The sequence below is a fragment of the Leopardus geoffroyi genome, chromosome B1 (genome assembly GCF_018350155.1).
Source record: "Leopardus geoffroyi isolate Oge1 chromosome B1, O.geoffroyi_Oge1_pat1.0, whole genome shotgun sequence".
NCBI classification, from domain to species: Eukaryota; Metazoa; Chordata; class Mammalia; order Carnivora; family Felidae; genus Leopardus; species Leopardus geoffroyi.
The window spans coordinates 76,083,276-76,110,076 of record NC_059327.1 but is presented as its reverse complement, the minus strand read 5'-3'; the positions used below and the strand labels follow the sequence as shown (position 1 = coordinate 76,110,076).

Genomic DNA, 26,801 nt, shown 5'->3' with positions numbered 1-26,801 from the left:
CAGACACATCATGAGAGGGAGAAGGGCAGAGAGAGAGAGAGGGAGACACAGAATACGAAGCAGGTTCCAGGCTCTGAGCTGTCAGCACAGAGCCTGATGCGGGGCTCAAACCCACGAACCATGAGATCATGACCCGAGCTGAAGTCGGATGCTTAACCAACTGAGCCACCCAGGCACCCCTAAAGTGTTTAAACAATATCGGGCGCATAGTAAGTACTCAATACATCAGTCACTGTTCTTATTTATTATTTTAAAGTAACCTATCCCAAAGAACACCCCTGGGTTTTATTCATCAGTTTAAATGAAAATGAAAATGAAAATGAGCATACTACCTTTTTCTTATCTGTCTATACCCTTCTCTTAGGATTAGAAAAATCCTAAATGGCTTAAATTTCCTTAATGAGGAAATGCAGAATAACATAATATTGTTAATTGTTGTCTTTGTTAAGAGCCACTGTCACACAATTATTTAAAAAAGTGCAAACAGTTCTGTTCTCCTTCTCATTTTTATTTGTTTTGCATTTTATCAGGCTAACCTGACCAAAGTAGAGAGAGCACATCAGCTCTATTTTCACTTAAGAGTGGGAAATGAACAAACGTTTTGAAGTCACATGATGAAAAAACACATTCAAGAGAACAAAATTAATATCTCAACTATCTCAATTATTGATTAAAAGCTTCTAACCAGTAACTGTTACATGGGCCATGATAATTAGGTTTCTAAAGGGGAAAGTGAGGAAAAAAACCATCCATTTTAATGAGAAATTTCCTTCTATTTCATTTTAAATTTTAGTCTGTGGGCAAGGTAGCTGTAAGATATAAACTATATCAAGTTATAAACTATAATATCTGTCAGAGCTACTCCCATCAGTATAATCCACTGGGTCAGGTTTTTCAGTTTGTTTGGTCAAGCCAGACAGCAGGTTACACTCCCTGTCTGCCCTGCTTTCTTTTCCTATAGTTCTTCTAATAATGAAACCCTGCTTTAAAGACCTAGTTTTATTATGGCCTACTTCTCTAAAGCCCTATTATGGTGTCAAGGGGCAAGTCCCCATTTATCTCATCATGTTTTTCTAAGGAATAACAGATCATTTATATACTTTAGAACAAATCTCTTGATTACAAACATTTTTAAGGGCTACACTCACCATATATTTCCTGTAGAGAGGGTGTCCTGGTTTGGGGCGAGGGGGCAGCACCGGATCTTGATTTTTAAAGACTTGACTCTTGGCTTTCAAAAGTCCAAATGACAAGTTACTTTGTTTTTTCTGAAGATCCATGTCAGAAGAAGACCGATTAAAAGGCAGTTTTTTATTTGATGCTCTGGTTGCAGAAAGTTTAGGGGGAGGTGGTCTCTCCGGGGCCCCCTTGGGAGGAGGTTGTCGAGTCGGTATAACTTTTCCATTTATAGGTCTGAAAGTCAATGAAGGTGCTGGGAGTCAGTGTTTGATTGATTATTAGGGTCCTGTTTTATTCTTTCTTACACACACACACACACACACACACACACACACACACACACACAGCTTTCTGCTGGGGTAATACAATTTCTGAAACATGCAGGCTATGCTATTTTTGAGCAAACGACTGCTGCATTAAACATTATATTATTAGAGGAAATGCCATGATGCTCCAGCTTCCTCTTATCTTGCACTAGAGATTCATTAGTTTAAGACAAACAAGCATTTACTATCATGAGCTCTCCAAGGTGCTATTTACTCTTAAACACACCATGACTATTTCAGGAGACTAAGCACTTTCTAAAGTATGAGATGAAATGCTAATAATAAGGTATCAGGTATATTTGACGGGGTCCATACATAATTAGAAAAGGAACATCAAATTCCCTCAATATTTGCGTTAGAGGAATTATTACTAAAACCCTAATTTAGATTAATATACAGAAAGCTAATTCTGAAAATGGGTAAGACAACCATTACTTTGAAAGTCTTCCCATAATCTCTATGACAAAAATAATTTCCAACATAGTAACATCTTCTCATACCATCACAGCGTTTTGTTCAAGTAGCTCTGGAACTCAGGAGGGCAGGTCCCCTCTGAGCTCACAGTGCCTGTCTCCCTTTGGAAAGGCTTTCAAAAACCAGGCTGATTTCATAATGGAGAGTATGTGCGTACATTCATGTAGAGGTTCAAGAAGCAGAGTTGCTTTAGGTTTAGAAAGGGTCTTGTTCCCTTTAGTTGAGGAAAAGTAATACAGATCAGTGTTTGTGCTCTGTGAGTTGCTGGGCTGTGTTAAAAGAAAGAAGGAGCAAAGATTCTTACAACCAGATGTCAGAAACAGAGTAGAGGCTAGTGGTCTGGGAGAATTCAGGAGTTTAATGCATCTTCAAAAGATCTTGGACCAACAACACTCAGCTTTGATGACAGAAAACAGAGTCCAGTCTGAGTCATTAGTTTTTCTCTAATTTACTTCTTAAAAGTTTTCTCACACTTACTTACCTTGGTGGCAACCTTGGGGGTCCTCGCACAGAACCTCCTGTTTGACCCATGTGGTCAGATTCCTGCAAGTATCAGACAATGCTTTTCAGTTAAGGTTAATCTGAAATAAGAGCTTGTCAAGAGGAATTATGGACAACTTTTTGACTAGCTCTCTAAGTGGAAATGTAGCTGAGTTATAGAAAGTAGTTTGAGAGTTTTTAGTCTTAAGCAATATTAACTCATTACTTAACAATATTAACTATTACTTCCTGTATCAGTTGTCAAGTCTGAATACAAGTGAAAACAGAGAGAAGACCAGGGTAGTCTGCTGTTGTGGACCATGGCCCAACCAACTGCACTGTGTGGTTATGCGCCCAGCAGACTCATCAGGTATTAAGGATGATATTTAAATCATGATAGGTTATACAGTAGCAATTTAAGCAAGCACTGTAGGGAATTTTTAAAAAATAGCCTTTATTTATCCTATGACAACACATAAGATACGCACTGCTCTTAAGTTTAAACGTATAATAAGTGAGGTGGTGATTAGTTTGTTTTGCTTACAACAGGCAGATCTCTCATCACTGGGTGGTTTACAGTTTGGGTGGTGGCTTCTGAACTAGGAGGTAGAACACAATAGAAACTTAAGGGATGGCCTGAAAGGAAGGTATGTGAAGAATAATGGAAAAGGCTCAAGAAAGCAGAAAGAGTAAAGGGGGATAACTCAAAAAATACAAGATGGGTAGAGCAGGAATGTCCAAGCCTAACAGCATATGGGAGAAACTGGAAGTGTGGAGAACAAGAGGAAGATTTCTATAGGAAAAGGACTCAAACTGTGCTGCTTAAACAGATTTTTCAAACATGTTGTAGCCTAAGGATTAGGAAATGAGTATAATAATACATGGAAAATGTTTGCAGATCTTTTTGTTAAAGGATCACAAAGCCAAAACTTCTGTTTTTGTTTTTTTGTTTTTTTTTTTTAGGAAAAAATCCTCTCTAAATTCTTCTAATTCTGATCGAGTCTCCTGTTTTCATGTTTCCTACTTTCTAAGCCCCCAGTACTGACATGCACAATATAATATTCCTCCAAGGGGGAAAGTGCTAACCCTTTAAAATTACATTGCCTTTTTTTGTAAGGGAGATTTAACTGTCATTTGGGAATGTTCAGGCTAATTCAGACTGTTTTCCTCCCTCTCACCTTATAAATGAGTTAAAACTCACTTCCATAGCGTTCTAATTCAAACTGAATATTAACAACTTTTCCTTAAATACCAAATGATTAATTGCCAGTAACTGCGATCATTTAAGTATATTTCAAAATCCCATTTTTAAAAATTAAGCTTGCCCTTAAAACTTGGTTTCACTAATGAGTTCAATTAATGTAGTGAGGCAAGTCACTAGCCCATAAACCCTGCAATGGTCCATACAAAATCCATGCCTTATAAATCCACCGCTGCCTATATTCCTTCCACTCCTGACAAATCCTGCTATGATTCTGAAAAACTCACTTATTTATTTGGCTACCTTTAATATTAACAAACAGAAAAACACAATAGCAGAGAGTCAGGAACTCTTACTGGTTTTCTCAAAACTATAGTTGTTAGATAACTTAATAAATGAAGGCATATAAAAAATATAGATGTATACATTTGACACAAAAAGTTATAGATGATGTACTTTAGTAACTACATACCATATAATCCTAATCTTGTACAAAATATTAACTGTACTTTTCTCTCAGGGGTGTTATTTTTATGGAGGATCTGAAGTATCTTTTTAGTTTCTCAAATTTTCCACAATGAGAACATTTTGAATCAGGGGGAAAAAAAGGCAGTATGCTCACATCGCCCAGGAATGTTAGGCACACTGTAGAACATAAATACTGAGAAGAGAGGACTGGCTCCTGTAGAAGCCACTGTCCTAGTGTTTGCTAAAGTCCAGCTTTGTGCACGAGTTCTGCCAACAGCCTTTGGAAGATTAATGATTACGTATTTCCTCCTCTTCAATATTCCACAACTAACCGGAGCCTCTCTGCATCTGTTTTTTATAGTTTTTCTTTAGCTCTGACTTTTCTGAACTTTGGCTTACAATGTGTTTGGATAGTTCCTGGTGAAGCTGGTCTTTCTGCTTGTACTGCCCCTGCAGATGCCATCTTTTTGTTCATCTGCTTTGGAATGGCTTCTTATATTCTAACTTCAAAATAATTCCCTAGTTTGTTTGTTTTTGCTGAATTTTAAAAAAACACGTATTTCTTCCAAGACCACATTCTTGTCTGTTGGAATTTCTTAGCAGCCTCTGCAAAAGTTCCTTCTCTTCTTTCTCCAAGACCTGGTACCACTTCTTAGGCCCTGAATTCACTGGCCAGCTTCTGTGCTACAGCTTGGATTCTTGATACATAGCAGGTGGCATCTCCTGACTCTCCTGCACTGGCTGGCAGCCTCTTTGGGAAAAGCTTTGGAAGCCCTGAGTTCTCACACAAAAACATCTGCTCCTGCTCCAGGGGCTCCTCCTAATGTTCTTCACCCTAGAGTCCCTGTCCTTCTGGTGAAGAAAGGGAGATTTCGTAACACAGCCATCCTGCCCTAAGATGGAGAAACAGTAAAGAGTTTTTGTCTCATGCCTCATCAAAGGACACAGTTGGCAAAGATCAAGCCCATCCTCGTGGGTGATTACACTGGTGAAATAGTCTTTTATTTTTTTAACGTTTATTTATTTTTGAGACAGAGAGAGACAGAGCATGAACAGGGGAGGGTCAGAGAGAGGGAGACACAGAATCCGAAACAGGCTCCAGGCTCTGAGCTGTCAGCACAGAGCCCGACACGGGGCTCAAACTCACGGACCATGAGATCATGACCTGAGCCGAAGTCAGCCGCTTAACCGACTGAGCCACCCAGGCGCCCCGTGAAATAGTCTTTCTACAAACCCTCCCCGATACCCGAAGGCGTTAAAATCTCTGGTCTAATAGTCACTCAGTAATCGTAATCCTCAAACAAAAGGAATTTCTCAGGCATAGATTTGACTCTCTGGCCCTGAAATCTATTATGTGTGACTTTAGCCAACTCATTTCACTTGTGGTCTGTTTCTTTTCTCTTCTTCCTTTAGACCCAGTGCATCTATCATGATATGTATTTATTATAGAACAGCACAGAATGCTTTGGCGCTCCTTGGTAAACAGTGTAGGACAGGATTTTCCTGTTCATGTGAGGTACAATTATGATTATAGTACCTCTCCAGATGGTTAAATCTAACTTCCTTTTCTTGTTTTCCTAAAATGTGGGAGTTGCTTTGTGGTCTGCTTAACACCAAATGTAATAATACCTAATACTTTAATAGAGCTTTATGGTTTACAGAAGCCCATTACATGACTTCATGAATGATATATATATGCCTACACATCACCCTCTCGCTCTCTTTTACAACCCTTTAGAGTAGAAGTCAGTAACCTGCTCAAGTAAATTTTCCTCCATGGAAATTTGGGATTTTCTTCTATTCAACAACAGTATTGTACGGGCCCTATCATCCCCTAATGGGCTTTCTTGGCCCAGTTTTAATAAAAATTTATTATCAAGTACTTTGAAAATGTAAACCATCACTAAATTTTAGTTCAGCCTACAGGAAAATCTCATTAACTTGATATTGGCTAATTCAATTTAATGTTTCCTTCAAAGAAATCTCTTTTCACTAGATGATTAGATGGGTTTGCATGTGTAATAAGCATAGTTAATGCACAGTGTAAAACTATTATGAAATTTGAACTGAAAATTTGGTACAGAGATGTTAAGAATTTGTTCAAAATTTTTAAAATTTTCCTTTTTAAATTTTTAAAGAATAATTGATATATAATACTGTATTAGTTTCAGGTGTATAACACAGTGATCTAATATTTATATACATACAAAATGGGCACTACAGTAAGTCATTACCATCTGTCGCCATACAAAGTTGTTACAGTATTACTGACCATATTCTCTATGCTGTACATTACATCCCCATAGCTTATTTATTTTATAACTGGAGGATTATACCTCTTAATCCTCTCCGCATATTTCACACCCCTCCCACCTCCCCTCTGTTCTCTGTATCTATGAGACTGTTTCCGTTTTGTTTTGTTTTGTTTTGCTTTTTAGATCCCACATATAAGTAAAGTATACAGTATCTTTCTCTACCTGACTTATTTCACTTAGCTTAATACTTTCTACGTCTATCCATGTTGTCACAAATGGCAAGATTTCATCTTTTAATGGGTGAGTAATATTTCATTGCACATATACAGCACATCTTCTTTACCCATTAAGTTAATCTATTGATGGACACTTAGGTTGCTTCCATATCTTGGCTATTGCCAACAATTCTGTGATGAACACAGGGGTGCATATGTCTTTTTGAATTAGTGTTTTCACTTTTTTTAGATAAGTACCTACAAGTGAAATTGTTGGATACGATAATTGTTTCTAATTTTTATTTTATTTGGGGGGGGCATGAGTGGGAAGAGGGGAGGAGGGGGGAGGGAGAGGGGGAGAGAATGAACCTTAAGCAGGCTCCATGCTCAGTGCAAAGCCTGACACAGGGCTCAATCCCACGACCGTGGGATCTCGACCTGAGCCAAAATCAAGAGTTGCATGCTCAACCGAGTTAGCCACCCAGGCACCCCTATTTTTAATTTTTTTGAGGAACCTCCACACTGTTTTCCACAGTGGTTGTATAAATTTACATTCCCACCAACAGTGCAGAGGGTTCCCTTTTCCCTACATCCTTGCCAACACTTGTTAAGGAACTGGTTTCTTTTGAACAAACCTTAAAAGATAATCTATCATATGGGAGTTTCAAACAGCATGGGGAAATGGTATTGAGGTTGAAAAAAAAAAATATATATATATACATATATATATATATGTATACATAGATACAGAGAACAGAGGGGAGGTGGGAGGGGTGTGAAATATGCGGAGAGGATTAAGAGGTATAATCCTCCAGTTATAAAATAAATAAGCTATGGGGATGTAATGTACAGCATAGAGAATATGGTAATACTGTAACAACTTTGTATGGCGACAGATGGTAATGACTTACTGTAGTGCCCATTTTGTATGTATATAAATATTAGATCACTGTGTTATACACCTGAAATACAGTGTATATATGTGTGTGTGTGTGTATACACACACACACATATATATATATAAAACTCTTTGACTACCATTGTTAACAAGTGCATGATAAAGTACTATTTTTTAATTAAAAAATTGTTTTCCCTAAATTTCAGATTAACAAATTCTTATGGTTATTATCTTAAAATCATGTCACTAATTGGATATTTTAAATAAAAACTGATAATTGGACTAAGTCTATTTCCACAAATATTAAAGGTTTTTAGAGATTTAAGAACTTCTGCCTAATTATTAGTACCATGTAAAAGGCAATGTCATTCTATCACTATAGGAAAAAATATTTTATGATGAAGTACCACGAACTGGCTTAATTCCTTTGTCCTATAGGAATTTTTTAAATATTGAACATCACCTTAAATAAGTACATGGGGCTTAGAAATGGTTTGCAATAAAGGTCTTTACCAGACCAACAGTAAAATAATTCAGACACCAGCTGCATATTTAAAATTAGCGCATAGCTTGGTCTTCAATCTAAGACAATTTACAGTAACCACTTACCAAGTTTCTAGTTCTGTCAACATTACTCAGTTTTCCAGATACTACACTGTAAGTGTTTCCAATAGGTTTTTCAGTAGGGAGAGGAGGTGGGCTTTGCGGATCCTCTTGTAAACCTGGAAAAACAGCAGTAATTCATCAATAATTTAGGGCCTTTGAGGATTCCAAAGTATGAAATGATTGCAGCTTGGTTCCTTAGGAAAATGGCTGTCCTAACAGATCCATACAAAGAATGGACAGCTAAATAAGTGACAAAAAGCTTCAGAAAAAGGATGGGTTTAGCAGGCATCAGTTAGTTTTACTGAACGTTGTATAGAGTAAAAATAATACTAAATAATTAAACAGCAGCCAGCAATTTTGAAAACCTTCAAAATATTCAGTTCAAATATTCAAACAAATTCAGTTCCTCAGTTGCACTAGCTACACTGAAATAGCTAGCACTTGAAATGTTCAGTTGCCATAATAGACAGCATAGTTTTAGAACGTTTCCACCTTTGCAGAGAGTCCTATGCACTATCTAGCACTATGCTAGATAATATCCTAATTTTGCAGATGAAGAAACCAAAGCTGACAAGAAAATATATAAGCTATCTGAAGTCTTAATGCTAGTAATTTTGGGTTTTGAACCCAAAAGCCTGTACTCATTATAATATGGCATGCTGTTTCTTTAATAGGTTGTGTATCCAACCCTCCCCCATCCAAATAATTGAATGTGTTTTCTAATTCATTAGCTCCAGATTAATGGGTTTAATTGCCTTCAATTTAACAAACAATATCTTCACATCCAAACTACATCCTTAACTCAGTGATAGAATACCCCAGCTTATTTTAAAAAGAAGGAAAAGATCAGATTTAATTAGTGGCAACTAATTAAAATCTGTGTGCAAAAACACTTGGAGAAAGGATGACTGTAACATACTAAAGGAGGCTAAAGCTAATGGTGATTTAGGCACGGAAAGGAGATGGGAATTCTTTTCATTCTTTCAAATGAACACTCTCTGCTCTCACTTCACATGAAATACCTATAACAAGAGGATGGTTTGTCAGGTTCCTATTTTATCTACAGACAGGAAACACTCTCAAAAGAAGGAAAATACCCAGGCCAGCTACTATGAAAACAATGATTTAGAGACAGGCAAGCATTCTTAGGGAGGGACAGGGCTACTCTGGAAATGAAGACACATAGGAAGATTTCAACTGAGTTGCCATCTTGAGGACTTTTTCTGTGGAACAATTTTCTTATTCTTACAAGGAGATGCTGAAATCATTTAGGATGCTGTATTGCTGTGACAAACAATTAAGGGTACAAAGCAGTAAGAATATGAAAGTAGAGAGGAGATGCCTTACTGGCAGGAAAGGACATAGGGGTTATCAGGTATGGATGTGAGGGGGGGAGGTGGAGATTTCCAATTTCAAATAATGTGGTCGGTGGAGGTCTCAATGAGAAAAGTTGCATTTGAGCAAAGACCTGAAGGAATGTTGAAGGAGGGAGCCATGCACATACCTGGGGAAAGGACATCCTAGTCAGAAGAAACAAATTTCAAGAGGAAAGAGCTGACATGTTCAAAGAAGGCCAAGGGGTTTTGCTTCACAAAGCTATTCCTTTCTTCGCCTGACCATTCCAAGTTCTTCCGACACCAAGGCACATATGAATTGCTGAATAACTGTGGTAAGTACAATTCTGGGGAGCTGGTTTTTGATGTAAATGGAAACAGCGCTGTAGAAACAGGCACTTAAGTTCTCTCACAGACAGCACTTGGAATCCAACTTTCTAACAGCTCCTGGAACTTTGTCAGAATAATAAAGGTGCTTCCTCAATATATCCTTTTCAGGGGGTACGTGGGTGGCTCAGACAGTCAAGTGTCTGACTCTTGGTTTCGGCTCAGGTCATGATCTCATGGCTTGTGGGTTTGAGCCCCGCATCAGGCTCTGTGCTGACAATGTGGAGCCTGCTTGGGATTCTGTCTCTCCTTCTCTCTCTGCTTCTCCCCTGCTCGCTCTCTCTCTCTCTCTCAAAATGAATAAACTTTAAGAAATATATATCCTTTTCAGGATTTCAGGACTATTTTTTATTAAAAAAATTTTTTTAATGTTTTTATTTATTTTTGAAGGAGAGAGAGACAGAGCATGAGTGGGGGAGGAGCAGAAAGGAAGACACAGAATTTGAAGCAGGCTCCAGGCTCTAAGCTGTCAGCACAGAGCCTGATGCAGGGCTCGAACTCACGAACTGTGAGATCATGACCTGAGCCAAAGTCAGACACTTGACCAACTGAGCCACCCAGGTGCCCCAGGATTTCAGGACTATTAAGCCAATTTATAAGTATGCAGAAAAGAATGAACATAGCAGGCCTGAGACTGCTTATTCTCAGAAAGATATGCTTCCAAGGTTGGTACTTGCTGGAATCTGGGAACTTGGGCTTTGGGAAGGTTCCCACCATCCCCAGAACTGATAAAACAAAAGAATATGGTTTATGCTGAATACCTACTTTCCTTCTGGGAATCTGGAATTTTGGAACATGCCAAAATTGCTAGAGGTGCCTATGTGACCAGCCCCCAATAAAAACCTTGGGCATTGAGTCTCTAATGAGCTTCCTTGGTTGACAACATTTCACCTGTGTTGTCACAACTGGTTCCTGGGGGAGTTAAGTATAGCCCTTGTGATTCCTCTGGGAGAGAACACACAGAAGCTTGTGCCAGGTTTCCTCTAGGCTTTGCCCCATGTGCTGTTTCCCTCTGCTGATTTTGCTTTGTATACTTTTGCTGTAATAAATCACAGCTGTGAACATAACTATGTGCTAAGTCCTGTGAGTCCTCTAGCGATCATCAAACCTGGGGGTCTTGGGGACCTGATACAGCAGAAGAATAAATTCAAATATAAAAACTGTATTACTTAAAACCCACATGAGCTTCAGGCAACAAGTGTATTTCACTACACTTGTTAAAATCTAGGATACATTTTAACAAGGTAAAGGCAAACAGGCAAACAACCCAATGTCTGTGATAGTTCTATAGCCCACTGATTTGTGGACTATATAATGCTGTCAAAAGAAATGAACCACCAGTTTTTTAATCTACCACATAACCTCCTAAGAAGCGAGGACCCACCAGAGTTTGGTACCCTTGACTTTTTCCTTCCCCTCATTCTTTACAGTAACTCAGTTCAATCTTTTCACTATTTGGCTTAGAGCCATCAATTAATAACCATCAAAAGACCAAAACCAGTATGATCCATCTGGGTAGTATTTTATAGAGAAACCACACCCATAAACTAAAGGGGTTTCATGTCATTCCAGGGTATGCTTGCAAAATAACCCACGGATGCTACAGGTGAAGGACTGGGGACATTTGATCTGCTATGAGGAGGAATGGAGGGACAGGATCTCCTGTTAGATAAAAAGCAAGGATGCATCTGGTCTATGAAAATGCACCGAATGAAATGAAACGATAGCAGAAGCTCATGGAGAAAGCTGTGTGATCACTCCAAGCATTGCCAAGAACTGCTTTGGAACGCACTGTCCATGCACGTGCGTGTGCACATACATATACTTTTACACACACTTTTAAATAATCTCCAGGGTCCCAAATAAATGGGCCTGGCCCTCTTGGCTTCTCTTTTACAATAAATATTAGATTTCTTCATGGTACATATATAGGCTCATACAAAATTTCATTTATTGTGCCGGTAAAAAAATCAAGGAAGAAAACAGTATAAAAATGTTGTGTTATGCTAATTTTAAAAATGTTTAATACATTATTATGTTTTTATAATTTTTGGTTAACTGCTCTTCACACAACTCATGCATACTTACACTTAGATTATGCTGACTGGAATAAGATACTGTATCCAGAGAGACACATACAACTTTATTTGCTGTCAGTTTCAATTAGAGTTCATAGGAGAACGACTTGGGAGTTAAGAGGTGCTGACGCCCTGGTGCAGTCAAAAATCCACATTAACTGTTGACTCCCCAAAAACTTAACGACTAATATAGCCTAGTGAAAAACTAGCCCAATAACAGAGATTTTATGTTTTATCTGTTATATACTGTAGTCTTACAATGAAGTAAGCTAGAAAAAAGAAAGTGTTAAGGAAACCATAAAGAGGAAATATTGACAGTACTGTAAGAGATCTGTGTACAAGTGGACCCGCACAAGTTCACACCTGTGTTGTTCAAAGGTCAAGCGGACTTTCCTGCCATCTTTACCAGAGGCACTAACAAGATACTCCAATTGTTCTGAGTTTCAGTCTCTCTCTATTCTCTCTGCCTAGAGATGATGGTATAGAGAAATGAAATCCGTATTTACTGTACCAACTGTCTAAAGAACTGTGAAAAAAAATAACTTGTTTTTAAATGTTCTTGGACTATAAATAATAATAAATGGCCGAATACACATAATTTCAAAAGTAGACATTGATAAATTAGTATATATTTTCCCCAGGCTCTTGGAGAAGCAGATAAAGAAGGCAGATTAGCGCTTACATTTTCCCGGTTTGGCTGGAATTCGAATCACAGTGGGCTTCCTGGTGGGTGCTGGTTGAACTGCTCGTTCTTTTGTTGGTTCTGTTTTTGTGGGGAGCTGAAAGGGATCTAATGAAAAACACAGTTTATTTTGCATGTTTTAGTTAACATGGACTCAAACAAAAAACCTCATTCATAATTAAAGAGTCATATTTTCATGCCCCAGGGAAAACTATTCATGGATAAACAAAATCTCAGTTTGCAGAGACAAACACAAAGTCGGAGCTCATGAAAGGAAATAACTTGGTGCTCTGTAAATAATTCATGTGGCTTTTCTTCCTCTCTGATGAGAGATATCCAGGACAATCTTGAATTATGAAGAAGCAATCCTTCAAGGGAGTACAGTTATTTCGCAAGTGTTGCCTGAAAATGAGGGGCAACTGAGACGAGGAGCCAATTTCCCCCTATCGTGAAGCCTCCCAGATCCCCCAGGAAAGAAGGCCTTTTCTCCCCCCCCCACCTCACTCCTGTGCCTGTCCCAGAACTCAGGCACAAGGCTCACCAAGGGCCCTCATCCTACCTAGCACCGTGCCTGATACAGAGTGTGCCTGGCACACTTTGCTGGGCAGAGTGTCAGTCGTTCAGTAAAACCACACTTCAGTTAACAGGAAAATGAAAAATGTTTTATCTTTGAAATAAGATTAAGACATCTTCCTTCAAATATTTCATTTGGGGGCAAGGATACAGGACTTGGCATTTCTCCACCTTAACGGATTCATTTAAAATTGACAGTGTATGTTTAGAGAAAGTATTTTATTTTTATTTTTTTATTAAAAATTTTTAATGTTTATTTATTTTAGAGACAGAGACAGAGACAGAGTGTGAGCAGGGGAGGGGGAGAGAGAGAGAGGGAGACACAGAATCCAAAGCAGGCTCCAGGGTCTGTCTGAGCTGTCAGCACAGAGCCCGATGCGGGGCTCCAACTCACAAACTGTGAAATCATGACCTGAGCCAAGTCGATGTTTAACTGATTGAGCCACTCAGGTGCCCCTAGAGAAAGTATTTTAAATAGAGACATAATTAACCAAACTTTTTTACTGAAAGAAACCGTCTTTTTTCTTTAATGTAAATATGCTTTTCAGTACTTTAGGGAAATGCCCATATCATTTTTTTAAAGATGAGAAATCTAAAAATAAGTAGATTAGCAAAAATAAAATAAATGCTATATAATGGATACTCTCTGTAGCACACAGGATCTCTTGAGGCCTCCTTTGCCTTTACTCACCAAGAAGCAGAATGAGTATATGCTGTAATTCTGCACCTGTTCTATGGAATCTTAACTATAGGGAGATACTCCCTATAAAAACAATGTACAGCATAGCTCCTGTGATGAACAGCATTCATGTTCTGCCTATTATGAGCTGTGGTTCAATAAGCACCTTTTGCTGAGCAGCTATTTTCAACATACATGAAGAGCTGAGCTAACGATAACAAGGCCTTTCGCCCCTAGATACTTGACCTTCCCTTCCATGCAGCTCTCAGGCAACCTTACCATTACACATCCTACCAAAGGCATCACTCGCTCACTAGCCACTTGCTCACATATAGGATGTCTACCATGTGCCAGTAACAATGGTAGGTGGGAAGATACTATGGTAAAGTACAATCCCATTTTATTATCTACCGCCTAGGAATGGCCCTGAGATGGCATGCCAGGTAAAACTATTATTATTGGCTAGTGAGAAAAACAAAAAAAAAATTAGAGGAGTCCTCTGTGGAAACCTATTAGCTCACAATGAAGCAATCTTGTCTATGTTCAAAAAACCAACTCAAGATTATCACAACAGTATCAAACTTGAAAAAAAAGGATCTTGTAATAATGTAACTTTCTTCCACTGTAACCTATGTCCTCACAAAACAAAGAAAGCTCCTTTTAGGTCTAAATAAATTTTTTAATTCTATATTTTGTTATAGCATTATTTTTTACTCCAAAAGAGTATTTATTATAAAAATGGGAAACATTAAGAAATATTTGATGGAAAGCCTTCTATAATCCCATCCCTTCAGTAATAATTAAAATTTGGTATATTTTTTTACTATATTACATGTATTGTTACACAGGTATTTTGATAAACAAAAAAGCAGGACTTTATGTCTTTCTTCGTAATTTGCTTTTTCACTTTGTCCGCTCAATATTGCTTGGAAGCCTACTACGAATCAAACAGTATACTAGGTGCTGGGAATACTTCAGTGAACAGCAAAGAACTCTGTCCTCACGACACTTACATTCCATCAGGGAGATGAAGATAATCAACAATAAATATAATAGATACATCGGTCACGTGGCACATTACATGAAAAGTACTACTGAGAAAGGAAAACGTAGAGCACGGTTAGAGACTCTGGGTGTGGGCAGAAGGGAAGCAGTTTGCAGCATGAAACTGGAGTGCAGGGGGTGAGGGAGGGGAGTTCTCTAGGGTCATCTTTCCAACAACTGGATTTTACATATTCTAATAGTCCTTCCAACTTCAATAATATACACGTGGTCTCTAGGAAACAGTAATGGATAACAGGGGATAGATGCAATTGTATTAAAGCCCATTACTGCAAATATTACCTGAATGTGGACTCCCTGAATGGTTCATCTGAGTAATACTAGCTAAAACGAGAGAATCTGAAGACCCTATGTAATCCTGGCATGCGTTTTATTCGAACACAGAAACATAGCATCTTTCCTTTGTGCTGATCTTTCCCTTCTGTTCACCTCTCTCCCTATCATTGCTTTTACTCTGCTTCCTAGGCCCTTGTTGGAACCCACTGACTTCCAAGGACCCACTTTTCTTCCCCCAGCAGCGGTGGAGACTTTGTTCAGAGACTTGACTGCCCTCTCTCTCCCTTATCTTGGTTGTCACATCCCATTCTCTCAGGGCTCTTGTTTTCTACTGGGAAAAGCACCAAAAATTCACAAAAAGGATTAAGGCTGTAAATGTTCACTCGTATTCTACCTTTCAAGTGCCATTTCTGCTTTAATAGCTCCTTCTGGTGCCTACAATCTGTTGATTATTAGTACAGGCTTTTAGTTGATGTTGTCTTTTTGGGTGGGTGTGGAGGGGGAAGAAAATCTTGAGCATGGAATGACCTCAGCTATTTCCCAACTCATATTATATTCTGAGCCAGTATACCACCTACATTCTTTCACATTCCAGGAGGGAGAGCACGAACAAGGGGGGCATCAGGCAAAAGGGAAAAGACACTGCCAATCACAGGGGGCATCCAAATTATGCTCTCTGTTTGGAGGACTGGCCTCAGACACCTGCCCCAAATCCTGCACAGTATGTAACCTCATCTTCTGCATCCAAGGGTCCAGTGATTTTTTTTTTTTTAACCTTAAGGACTTAAATTGAAGTAGTATAGATATAATTTATATAACAAAGTATTCAAAGTGTCCTTCCTAGTTATCTACTCTTTCTCCGTCTTTACCTTTAATATCACTAGCTACTCTTTAATAATTGGCACTCAGATCATGTAAAATTATTCTACTATGTCTCTGGAAAAAAATTCTTTCTCAATACAGTGAGCAAGGAAATCTCAGTGTTCTAGTGCTGCAGGCTATTTGGCAGGAGTGGGTCTGTTTGATGACCTGCCCCAGCTGTGCTCACCGAGTCAGTGAGCTCAGCATCTGCCTCTCGTCTGCAAGCTGTCCAGGGCTGTAATGCAGACAAGGTGTGCAGATTAGTGGGGAGGACAAATAGCATCACTTCAATAAGAAGGTGGGACCAGAGGCCTGATTTTCATCTTGATGATGCTATGCAAATCTCTCTTTAGCTACACTAGTATGAAGTTTACTTGTTATGTCCATTTATGAACAGGGTTATTTTTTTCTAACAGAAATCTAAGTGGGCAATATATAAAATAAGGATGGCATCTCATGTGTGGGAACTCCAGGCATTGTCAAGCAGAGAACTGAATCACTGGTACTATTAAAATGTTTAAAGTTCATAACCTTTGACCCAGTAGTCTCACATTTGGAAATTTATTCCTCAGAAATAAAAACACTAGTAGAAATGGCAATGTTTATGACAGTGTTTCCTGCAGTATTTTCTGTAGAGGAAAAAGAAATCCAACAATCTAAAAGCACCATCCATCAATAGGGGAAATGTTCAATCAACTATGATACACTCATACTAAGAAATATCAGGCAGGTATAAGGAAACAAGAAGTTAGACCTACTGACCTAAAAATAAATCTCACTGTTAAATAAAAAATGACAAAGGGCAGGGGCGCCAGGGTGGCTCAGGCCACTAGTTGGTTGAGTGTCCAACTCTTGATTTCAGCTTGGGACTGCGCCCTGTGTTGGGGTCTGTGCTGAGCACGGAGCCTGCTAAGATTCCCTGACTCCCTCTGCCCACCCCTCACTCTTGCTCTTAAAAAAAAAAAAAAAAAAAAAAAAAGACAAGGGTATAGTATGGTAAAACTGTTTGTAAAAGTAGGTAAAAGTACATGTATGTATACATGTTTGTAAGCTTTGGTTTGAAATGTCCAAAGACATGGAAAGCTACATACAGTATTGTTTACACTGGTTCCTCTGAGGATATGGATGGATTGGAGGAAGATACATTTTTTTTTCTTTCACTAGATGTTTGCATTGTTGACTTGTTATAGCAGTATAACATTACTTTGTAACAGAAAAAAATGCAGTAAGATAAAGCCAATCACAAGAAAAAAGTTACAAGATTAAGCTGAAATAACAGCCCTGACAACCAACCAAACCAAAAACCACTTAAAAATAAGGGGAGGAAAGCGAAAATTCTTGTTCCTTTAGTTGGTCTTTAAAGGCAATAATAGCCATAAAACTTTCTGTAAGATAACTAGAAAAATTAAAACTGTTTATTGGATATGGTTCCTCAGTGATTTTATTTAATAGGATTTTCTGTGCATACATCTATGTTTTTGAATTTGTCTTTAGACATATGCAGTTCAAAATAATTAGCTTCGATTTGAAATCTTGAATAATACAGCAATTTAGAAAAATCATGTATTATTATTTTAAAATTTCTACTCATCACAAGACTGAGGATCACATGGGAAGCAGCGCTCACTCGCCCTCTCACTCTCACTCTCTCTCTGGCAAAGATGACAAAAGCTAACTCTCCCAGCTTTTCATCCTAATTCTGCTTATGTTTCGCTGTTCGAAAACCAGGTTCCCCATCCTCTCCTGCCAATCCTGTTCCTTCATAAAGACTACCTTTGTTACTTTTTATACATCTTTCCAAAGAAACTACATATGTGAATGTGTGTGTTTTAAATAAACAGTAGCTAAAATACCATGAATGCTATCTGTACCTTGCATTTTTCACCTAATAATAATATCTTAGAGGTTGGTAGGAGGTAATAGGTGGTATGCTTCCTTTTTAATTAACACACAATCCTCCACTGTATTGTGGATGTACCATTATTTATTTAAGCAGTCCACTGGAGGTTACTTGCAATATTCTGTAGCAATAGCCCTCCATTGGGGTGCAAGAATAAGCCCTTGAAGCTCTGAAAATTGTGCATACATGAGTTAAGGGGCTATTTTCAAAGGAGATAAAAGATTCACAGGATAACCTGATTCCGAGTTCTGTGACCCAGAAGGCGTTAAGAACAACAATGCCACAATTCTCTTACCCAGTTTGCTTTTGTTTCTACAGTAAAAAAAAAAAACGCAAAGCATCTCAAAGAAGAAGAAAAAATCTCCTACCCAAATCTAAGGAAGGTCCATGGCATTTCTCTCCACCTTTATTTGCAGTATTTATTCTGCCCTCCTTCTAGGCCCTCACACCAAACCAATTATTCTACACCTGCTGCCAAACAAGTAGGCCCCTTTACACCTATATCCGCATGGTCTTCATTACTGGGCTGAGAAAAACACTGATGATAATGTAGTTTTCTGCCCATTACCTGTCTCTAATAATATGCTTGTCATCATAATTAGTTTCACCATCCTTGGCTTGCTTTTCTGTCATTTCCTTCCCTTGAGTTCTGTTAATAGCAGAAATTGGCTGCTAAACTATTATTCTGGGCTGTGTAATGGAGCTGACAGCAAGGCATTCTGCCTCTTTTTTTTGACAACTGGGTATGATTTGTAAAGGTGTGAAGAGGAATTGCTAATACTTCTCAGCTCCATTACATTAACCTGGAAGGCATTCTACCCAAGAAATGAATCCAATATTAAATTGCTTGTTTTATGAGTTTTCCTTTAATAATTTTTCTAATCTTTATAATGTTTTCATAGCTCCAGTATTTTCTGATCTCTATTTTCTGAGATTAATATGGCAACCTCATTTTATGAAAACTACTTTATTAGATTTTCTTTATTTCTGAGGGAAAGAAAAGAAGGAAAGACATATTTGTGAGTTCCTCTCCTTTTTCTCATGTTCTCTCCCAGTTTCTGGCTAATGCCAGGATGATTGAGTAAGGTTTCACAAAGAGACCATAATCCTTTATTTACAAAGACAATGCTATTGATATACCATCAAAAAGTCACAAAGCCCCAAATCAATACACAAACAAAAATCTCTCCGCATGTTGAGGAATTCATAGGTGATCCTAAAGGCCTCTGGAGGACAGTAAGCAGGGAAGCAACGAGGTCCAATGAACACTCTAGAAAAAAATCCCTTGGGAAGCCATGATATGGAGGATGATAGGTTTGACACAGAAGCAGGGGCTCAATTTAGGAGGCCACTGCAGTAATCTGGCCAGAGTCCTAATGTGGGGCAGCAGAGGGGGGATGAAAATGAGAGGAAGACTCAAGAACCACTTAGAAGGCTAAACCAGCCAGCAGGAGTTGGTAACTAATCGGATGTTAAGGGCAAGAAGTAACAATAATAACTACTACTTAATGGGCACTTCCCATGTTTCAGACACTGGGACAGGGCTTCCCTGCATAATCACATTTAATCCTTGCATTACCTCCATGAGGAGTTATTATTACCTCGTTTTATAGATGAGGAAACCGAGGCACTGTGGGGTCAAGTAAATTGCCCAAAGTCACACAGCAATTAAGTGGTAGACTCTGGCCCGTCTCACTCCAAGTCCAAACAAACAGCCACTGGGTGACAGGTAGGAAGACTCAAAGATGATCTCTAGGATTCTCTAGGGAAGGCCGGGGATATGATGGAGTTACTATGGGATGTGCAGGTTAGAAAGAAGAGAAAGTAAATGTTCAGTACAACTCCACAGTTGAGAGCAATGGTTAAAGTCAGGGAGGGCAAACAAATTACACATTTTGCTGAAAGACTGCCTAAATAATTAAATGTTGTGCAGTGAAGCAGGAGAAATCAAGAAACAGAAAAGGCTGAGTATGAAGCATGAGACTATATTCATGTGGAATGTATATGGTTGACCTTTTTGAAGATGACTATAATTATCTGTTTAATGACATGGAATACATTTTCAGCAGTTATTAACCAAGTTGCCATCTCCACAGAATCTAGTGGTTTCTACAAAAGGTGGTATTTCTTTGGCTTGTACCATTTCCACCTCTTCTCAGCTTGCTGTTGTTGGATTTACCCATCCTTGTCCCACCCTGAACTTTGTAACACCAAAAAGGTTTAAGTAAGAAAATGACATAACAAAGACTTGAAAAGTTTTCAAAGTGTTCCCTGGTGTAATGATTCATGAAATTGTTGGGTAGCAACATAATGTAATGAAAAATATACTAGATCTAGAATAAAAAGATGGAGTTTTGGGGCACGTGGGCATTTTAGTTGGTTAAGCATCTGATTCTTAATCTTGGCTCAGGTCATAATTTCATGGTTCGTGAGATCGAGCCTCACATCAGGCTCTGTGCTGACAGCATGGAGCCTGCTTGGGATTCTCTCTCCCTTTCTCTTTGCCCCTCCCCTGTTCTTGTGTGTGCTTTCTCTCTCAAAATAAACAAATAAAACTTAAAAGAAATACAGTTTGAATCATGCCGTGAAAACTGTTAGTGTTAGGACACTGGGCAAGTTACCCATTGATTTCTCTCAGTCTCATTTTCTTCTGCAAACTGAGGACAACAATCCCTTGCAGAGGTTTACTACAAGTATGAAATTAAATGATGTATGTCTGGGTATCTACCACAGGGTTTGGAACATTGCCGAATCTTAATATATTCTAACATCTTTCCTTCTACCCCTTATAGACAAGACGCAAGCTATAGCCAGTTTAATGTGTGCAGGATAAATATTTAATAAATATGTTTGTTATCACTTAAAATACACTTGTGCTGTGCAGAATTTGGTTTTGAATCACAGAGCTTATGCCATTTTGATGCATGTTAAACATTTATAAGATGACAGCTAACCTTTTGAAAATATTATTAAGCTTATATGTTCACAAAATTTATCCAAATAAGTAAACAGCAGTAAAAGGAATCCTCAATGACAAGGAAAGCAGCTTACTCTGACAAATCAAAGATAAGCTTTATGATCATATTCTCCATCTGAACAGTGAGAGGAAAGAAAACATACTCTCTGAATTTCCTCTTGAGAAATTTAATTGTCCTGATCTTGGCAGGAAACTTACAGCTGTTGTATTTTATTTACAAAACTTTGCATTCCCAAGGGAAGACATTCTGTGAAGATTACTGAAAAAAAAAATTTGCAACATATGGCTGGGTCCTCCTCATTCCTTGCTTTGCTCTTGCCAGAGTCCGTCCCAGGGCTGGCATCTCTTCTAGCACTCCCAGTGAGGCTGGTTCAATCTGAGGAGCCTTTCTGGGGCCACTGCATGATTTCCCATCTATGAGAAATTTCCCCTGCATTCCCCTGATGCTTGAATCTCCACCTGCCAAAGCAAGGGAGTCAACCTCACACCTAGTTTTGTCGTTAGACCAAGTCTGCTTATTCCTGGCTCATGTAACAGTCATCAATATGTGTCTCCCTCTTTCTCCATCTCCATCTCCCCCCATCCCATATTTTCCCTTCCTTCTCTGTCTCTATCTCCTACCCAGCTCCATGTTTCTTAAACTTTCTGTGTTTCTATCTTCTATATACACACATATGCGTATGTGTACACACACATACACATCTCAATAACTTGTGTTAGAAACTAAAACAACAAGTGCCATTCCAGATGCCCTCTGAGGAGTTTACACTCCCTTCCACTTCTGATTTTTACTCACCCAGAACCATCTCTGAACCAATAGATTCTTCAACCAGGTTCCCGGGTGGGGTGGGTAAAACATCGTCATCAAAACTGATGAGGTCGATGTCCCCTGAAGGCTTGCTTTGCAGTGCTGTAACTGTGGAGTTGGCTGAGGGTCCTTCTCCCAGTGACCTGAATGCTTTGGCCTGTGACGCCACTGAGAGTTGGGGAGGAATGGTGACTGGTTTCAGCAAAGATGCAGGGCCGGGGTTTTCTAAGGAAACCGATTTCTTCGGCAACATAGGCCGAGGAGCAGGAGTTGGAACTTTCTTCCCACCATCAGGGCTCTCGGCCACAAGTCCCCCTCCAGGAATCTCAGGATTAACACTTCGTATAAGGCCAGCATTTGGTTTCTTTGGCAATTCAGGTTTGGTTACTGGGATGCTCCCTACCTCTTGTGGTGGAGGGTGTGGGGTGAGCCCCTCCCGAGAGGCCACCTTGAGTCTGTTTTCAGTCCAGGAGTCCCATTCTCCAGAAGCTCTGTTAGCAGCTGGTTTGGGAGCCACTGTGGGTTTCCCTGAGGGAACAGCAGGTCTTGGGGGGAGTGTGCGGGGAACAATTTCTGGTTTCACAGACAGTCCCGAGGTTTCTTTATTTGTCTGACCCTCAAATGCTTTGATTCTTGAAACAACACTATTTTGGCTTCGTTCTGTGTTCATAATGTTCATCACTGCCTGACTATCCAAGTCGTTGGTGCTGTCCAACAGAGACTGGGGCTTGCTCGGGGAGGATTCCCTTTCTGTGGCCACAGGGCTAATTTTCTGGTGATTTTCCTCTTTAATGTGACTATCTCTGGCTATTGGTCTGAGGTTGGCTTTTGATCTTGGTCTTGGCACTGGACATCTTGGAGCACTAGAGTTCTCTGGACAATTCTGTTCTTCAGAAATATCAAAGACTATTAGAGGTGGGACATCCGTTGGACGATCACTGGCTGAGACCACTGAGGAAGGATGGAGAAGCTTGAGAGGTGCCTGTAGTACTGACAAGACCAAAAGCAACAGAAAGAAGTTGCACCATTATAATTTAAAAGAAAAAAAAAATAGAAGATACACAGATTTTTAAAAAATATACATGTAGAATATCAAGAGATTTTGATTTCCTTAATTGGTAAAAAGTAATTCCAAAATCAAGGGGGAGATGTTTATATTCAGCTTTTCACAAGAGTGTTCTTCAAGTTGTATTTATTCATAAAAGAAATATTCATTACCAATTATTTTAAAACACCATTAAATTCTTGATTCTCAGTAGATTTATCACGCAAACACTTTCTCTCTCATCAGGATTCCAACATTTCTTGTTTTACTTTTCCAAAGTAACATACTCTCATCTCTGTTATTCGAACACAATGCTTTTTAAAAGCTTAACAGGACAACCACCTTTAACATCCCATCAAAGTTACATTGCTAAATATAACATCCTTCTCAATGGGAATTCAGAAGATTAGCAATAATACAACCATGAGTTAAAAAGATGATGTTTTTGTGATATGAGCTGGGGTGAGTCCCAGAGATTGGGCCTGCGGCTCATGAGAAGGATCTATTGTAATAATCACACCAAGTCAAAATAAAGAAAGCGTACAGTGATCACAGTGACTGGGAAGCAGAGCTCAATGAATTATGCACAAGTTGCAAATTATTTTAAAGGCTAGAAGCCTACTGATTACTTTCCTAGAACTAGGTCAGAATTAGGGAAGACAAATTACTTGCACTACTTTGAGGCAGATGGTTGTCTATTTCATCTGAAAAGTCAGTCTGAGTTGCAGAAGTAATTGTGTGCCTTGGAGTGGCAGCAGCATTATTATTATTCGTAGTGTTAACTTGAACTTGGTTGATTTCTTTTATGACTTGTTCATAAGATGGTGGGAGCTGCAAAATAAAGAATGAAGATTTTAGACATCTATGGACAAATAGCCAAAATGTTAAACGTCACACTTTTCTTGTCTTTGAACTTAATTTTAAAAATAAAATGTAGGGGTGCCTGGGTGACTCGGTCAGTTAAGCATCCGACTTTTTTTTTTTTTTTAAGTTTTATTTATTTATTTTGAGAGAGAGAAAGACAGAGTGAGTGAGTATGAGCAAGGGAGGGACAGAGAGAGAGGAGAGAGAAGAGAATCCTCCCAGGAGGCACAGAGACTGCTTGGGATTCTCTCTCTCTCCTCTCTCTCTCCCTGCCCCTCCCCCACTTGTGCATGTACACGTACTCTTTCTCTCAAAAAAAATAAACATTAAAAAAATAAAAATAAAATGCAAAGAGATAATGTGATACTTATTTACCTCAGCAGGAACCAGCTCACTGGGCCTCCAAGGGCCTGCTGCAGAAGGTGGGGGAAATCCCAATCCTGGGGGTGGAGCTCCTGGAAACCACGAGGCTGGCCTTAGGGGCTCAGCTGCCACAATGGTAATCTCTGGGCGCCTAGCAGACAAGACCTCAGTGAGGGTTTGCAGGTTGGTAACAAGCTATTGTCTATCTGCAAATTGTCAAAGATTCATGAAAACAACCACCTCTCCGCCAAAAGTTACATAAGAACTGCCATAATCACAGAAATGACCTGTTTGGCCTGGGCTATCAAGGGAGCAAATGACAGTCATCTTCTAGGACTCTGAGCCTCAATGTTAGAGATGTACCCTGGGCCCATTTAGCTCTTTTTTGGTTGATAAGGATAAGAACTAACTAGGCCCCATACAATCTCTTCATTCCAGGGTTCTACTGTCTAGCCTATACCACAAACACAAATATATGGCAAGGTAGAAAAGTACACCAGTGAAGTACAATTGCTTAGTTTTCTGCCATTATAAATTATATACTCAGACACGATACCATATAAAAAGAATATCCTTTCCTCCTCACCCAACTCTACCCCAATTCAAAGTTATCTTTCCTTGTTCACTTCCAGACCGTGACATGTGTGTCTGTGCTCCTGGTCAGTTTTGTATATGAATTTGATAATTAATCTTTAATACTGAGGAGCCACAGTGATTCACCATTTTCTTAATCTGATTCTACATTCTCATGTTTAAACTTAATACTCAACCTGATTTCCTAACTAATACCAACTGTGTGACCCTGGGCAAATGATCAACCTCTCTTAGCCTCAGTTTTCTCATCTAACAAAAAGGGATGATGACTGATATCTGCTCTGCCTTTCTCTAGCACTCTACAGAAAATAAAAATAAAAATAAAAAGCACTGCTATTATCAAAACTGGGCACATACACACATTCTCATGCTAGCCCATAAAACAGTAGAATCTGCTTATTGATTAAATGTGAATTGCAATACCTAAAAACCCCTGCTTACAACTTTTATTTGAATAATAGGAGTTACTAGTTAATAAATGTTAAGCACTACACATGTAATAATCCTTATGACAGCCTTGAATAGGTATGATTAGCAGCATTTAAAAAAAAAAAACTTTATTTTTAAGTAACCTCTACATCCAACATGGGGCTCAAACTTATAACCTCGAGATCAAGAGTTGCATGCTCTACTGACTGAGTCAGCCAGATGCCCCTGATTAGCAACACTTTAAAGATAGGGATACAGAAGCTAGAAAAGGTTGAGCAGCTTTCCCAGGGTCACACAGTGAGAAGGCAGTGAAGTCAAAATTTGAGCTTGGTTATGTCTGACTCTAAAATCCTCATTCTTCATTACTGTATACTATAGTCTGTAAGAAATGTGAAAGCAGGGTCCCTGTTTTATAAAATTCCACCCATCTATTTATCTACCTGTCCATGCTTCCATCCATTCTACCATCTGTTTGTCTGCCTACTGGTCCTTCCTTTTATCTACTCAGTGACTTCCTCCTTCCTCTTGCCTTCGCTCCAACCAGCCATCCAGCCATTTATCCATTCAGCTATCTATCCAGCCTGACTCTTTCTCTTTCCTTATTCTTCCATTCAATTTTCTATCTTGTCATCCATTTACTTATGCAACATTTACTAAGTAGCTGGGAGGTACAAAGCATTTCTTTGAAGCAGTTACAACAATGTTTTACATATACCAGTTGCTTAATAAACATTTAAAAAATTAACTTCAGTAAATAATTATTGCCAAAAGAACATTTTGAGGTTTGTATCGCTTCTTCTCCCAGCAAAATTTCCATCATTCAAACTTATAGATTAAATTAGGAAATATACCGATGAGGTTGAACATTGCTTATGTTATACATTCCTTATGAAAGAGAAATATTTAACTTGCTAACTGACTTTGATTTCATTAGCAGAATATATGACCTCTATTATAACCATACCTCCTATCTCGATGAAGCTCGCTCTGAAAAGAAGTCCGAGAAGCTATAGAAGGAAAAAAAAAAAACTGGTATAGTACAAAATCAGTACATTTAATAAAGGTTTACATTTTTATAGGATACATTATTGGAAAAAATTAACTTATACTTGAAATCAATGAAGATGTATGAATTTTAACATCCACAAGTAGAAAAGCAAATCAAAATTATCTTTTTATATGGCATAAAATTATGGTTATATATTTGAATTACATAAGAAAATACAGATTTCAAAAATTCCTGAAAGCACATTCCATGGTTCTGAAAATAATCTGAAGAATGAAAGAGAAAGGAAGATAGCTATTAAACACAAACTGCTTGGTAAGAGCTTTATGATGATGACATGAATTACAATGGGCAGAAAAAAATTTTATTTTAATCCATATGACTATACTTTTGTCATGTTTATTTACAACTCTATTGCAAAGAAAGTGAAAGGGGTCAAATTTTCATCTATTTTCTAATTTTTCCAGAATTTTATAACGTTTAAATTGTTCTACTACTTAAATTTAAAGAGAATAATAATGTAAAAACTGTTCAAAACACTTTTATAAACATGTTTATAGTACATATTATATACATGCAGCACAGACTTTTCCTTCAAGCTTCAAACTCAAAAAGCTAGATGGCTGACACTTTCTGCAAATTTTATTTTAAAACTAAGTCAAGTCTTAATCATAAGATCTGGAAAATGGTGTCACATATCACACATATGTGTAACGGAACATTATTCCTATTTTCAAGAAGCACATTCTAATGATTCCTTTAAGAAAGTCTTTAAACGCTA

The 26,801-nt window shown here is 38.5% G+C and overlaps 1 protein-coding gene across 5 annotated transcripts in view; it reads right to left on the bottom strand.

The window, feature by feature from the left end:
• Positions 1-26,801, bottom strand: part of SH3D19 (SH3 domain containing 19) — a 185,038-nt gene that overhangs the window by 24,985 nt on the left and 133,252 nt on the right. For 3 of the 5 annotated variants that reach the window (XM_045465848.1, XM_045465862.1, XM_045465873.1), the window contains 8 exons: positions 25,979-26,021; positions 24,004-24,142; positions 23,442-23,595; positions 21,708-22,709; positions 12,584-12,691; positions 8,106-8,218; positions 2,461-2,522; positions 1,149-1,413 (listed from right to left, as the gene is read on the bottom strand). In XM_045465848.1, the coding sequence (XP_045321804.1) occupies positions 1,149-1,413; positions 2,461-2,522; positions 8,106-8,218; positions 12,584-12,691; positions 21,708-22,709; positions 23,442-23,595; positions 24,004-24,142; positions 25,979-26,021 (1,886 nt within the window). Of the gene's footprint in view, positions 1-1,148; positions 1,414-2,460; positions 2,523-8,105; positions 8,219-12,583; positions 12,692-21,707; positions 22,710-23,432; positions 23,596-24,003; positions 24,143-25,978; positions 26,022-26,801 lie in introns of all 5 variants that reach the window. The other 2 variants (XM_045465841.1, XM_045465852.1) reach the window with 1 other exon arrangement.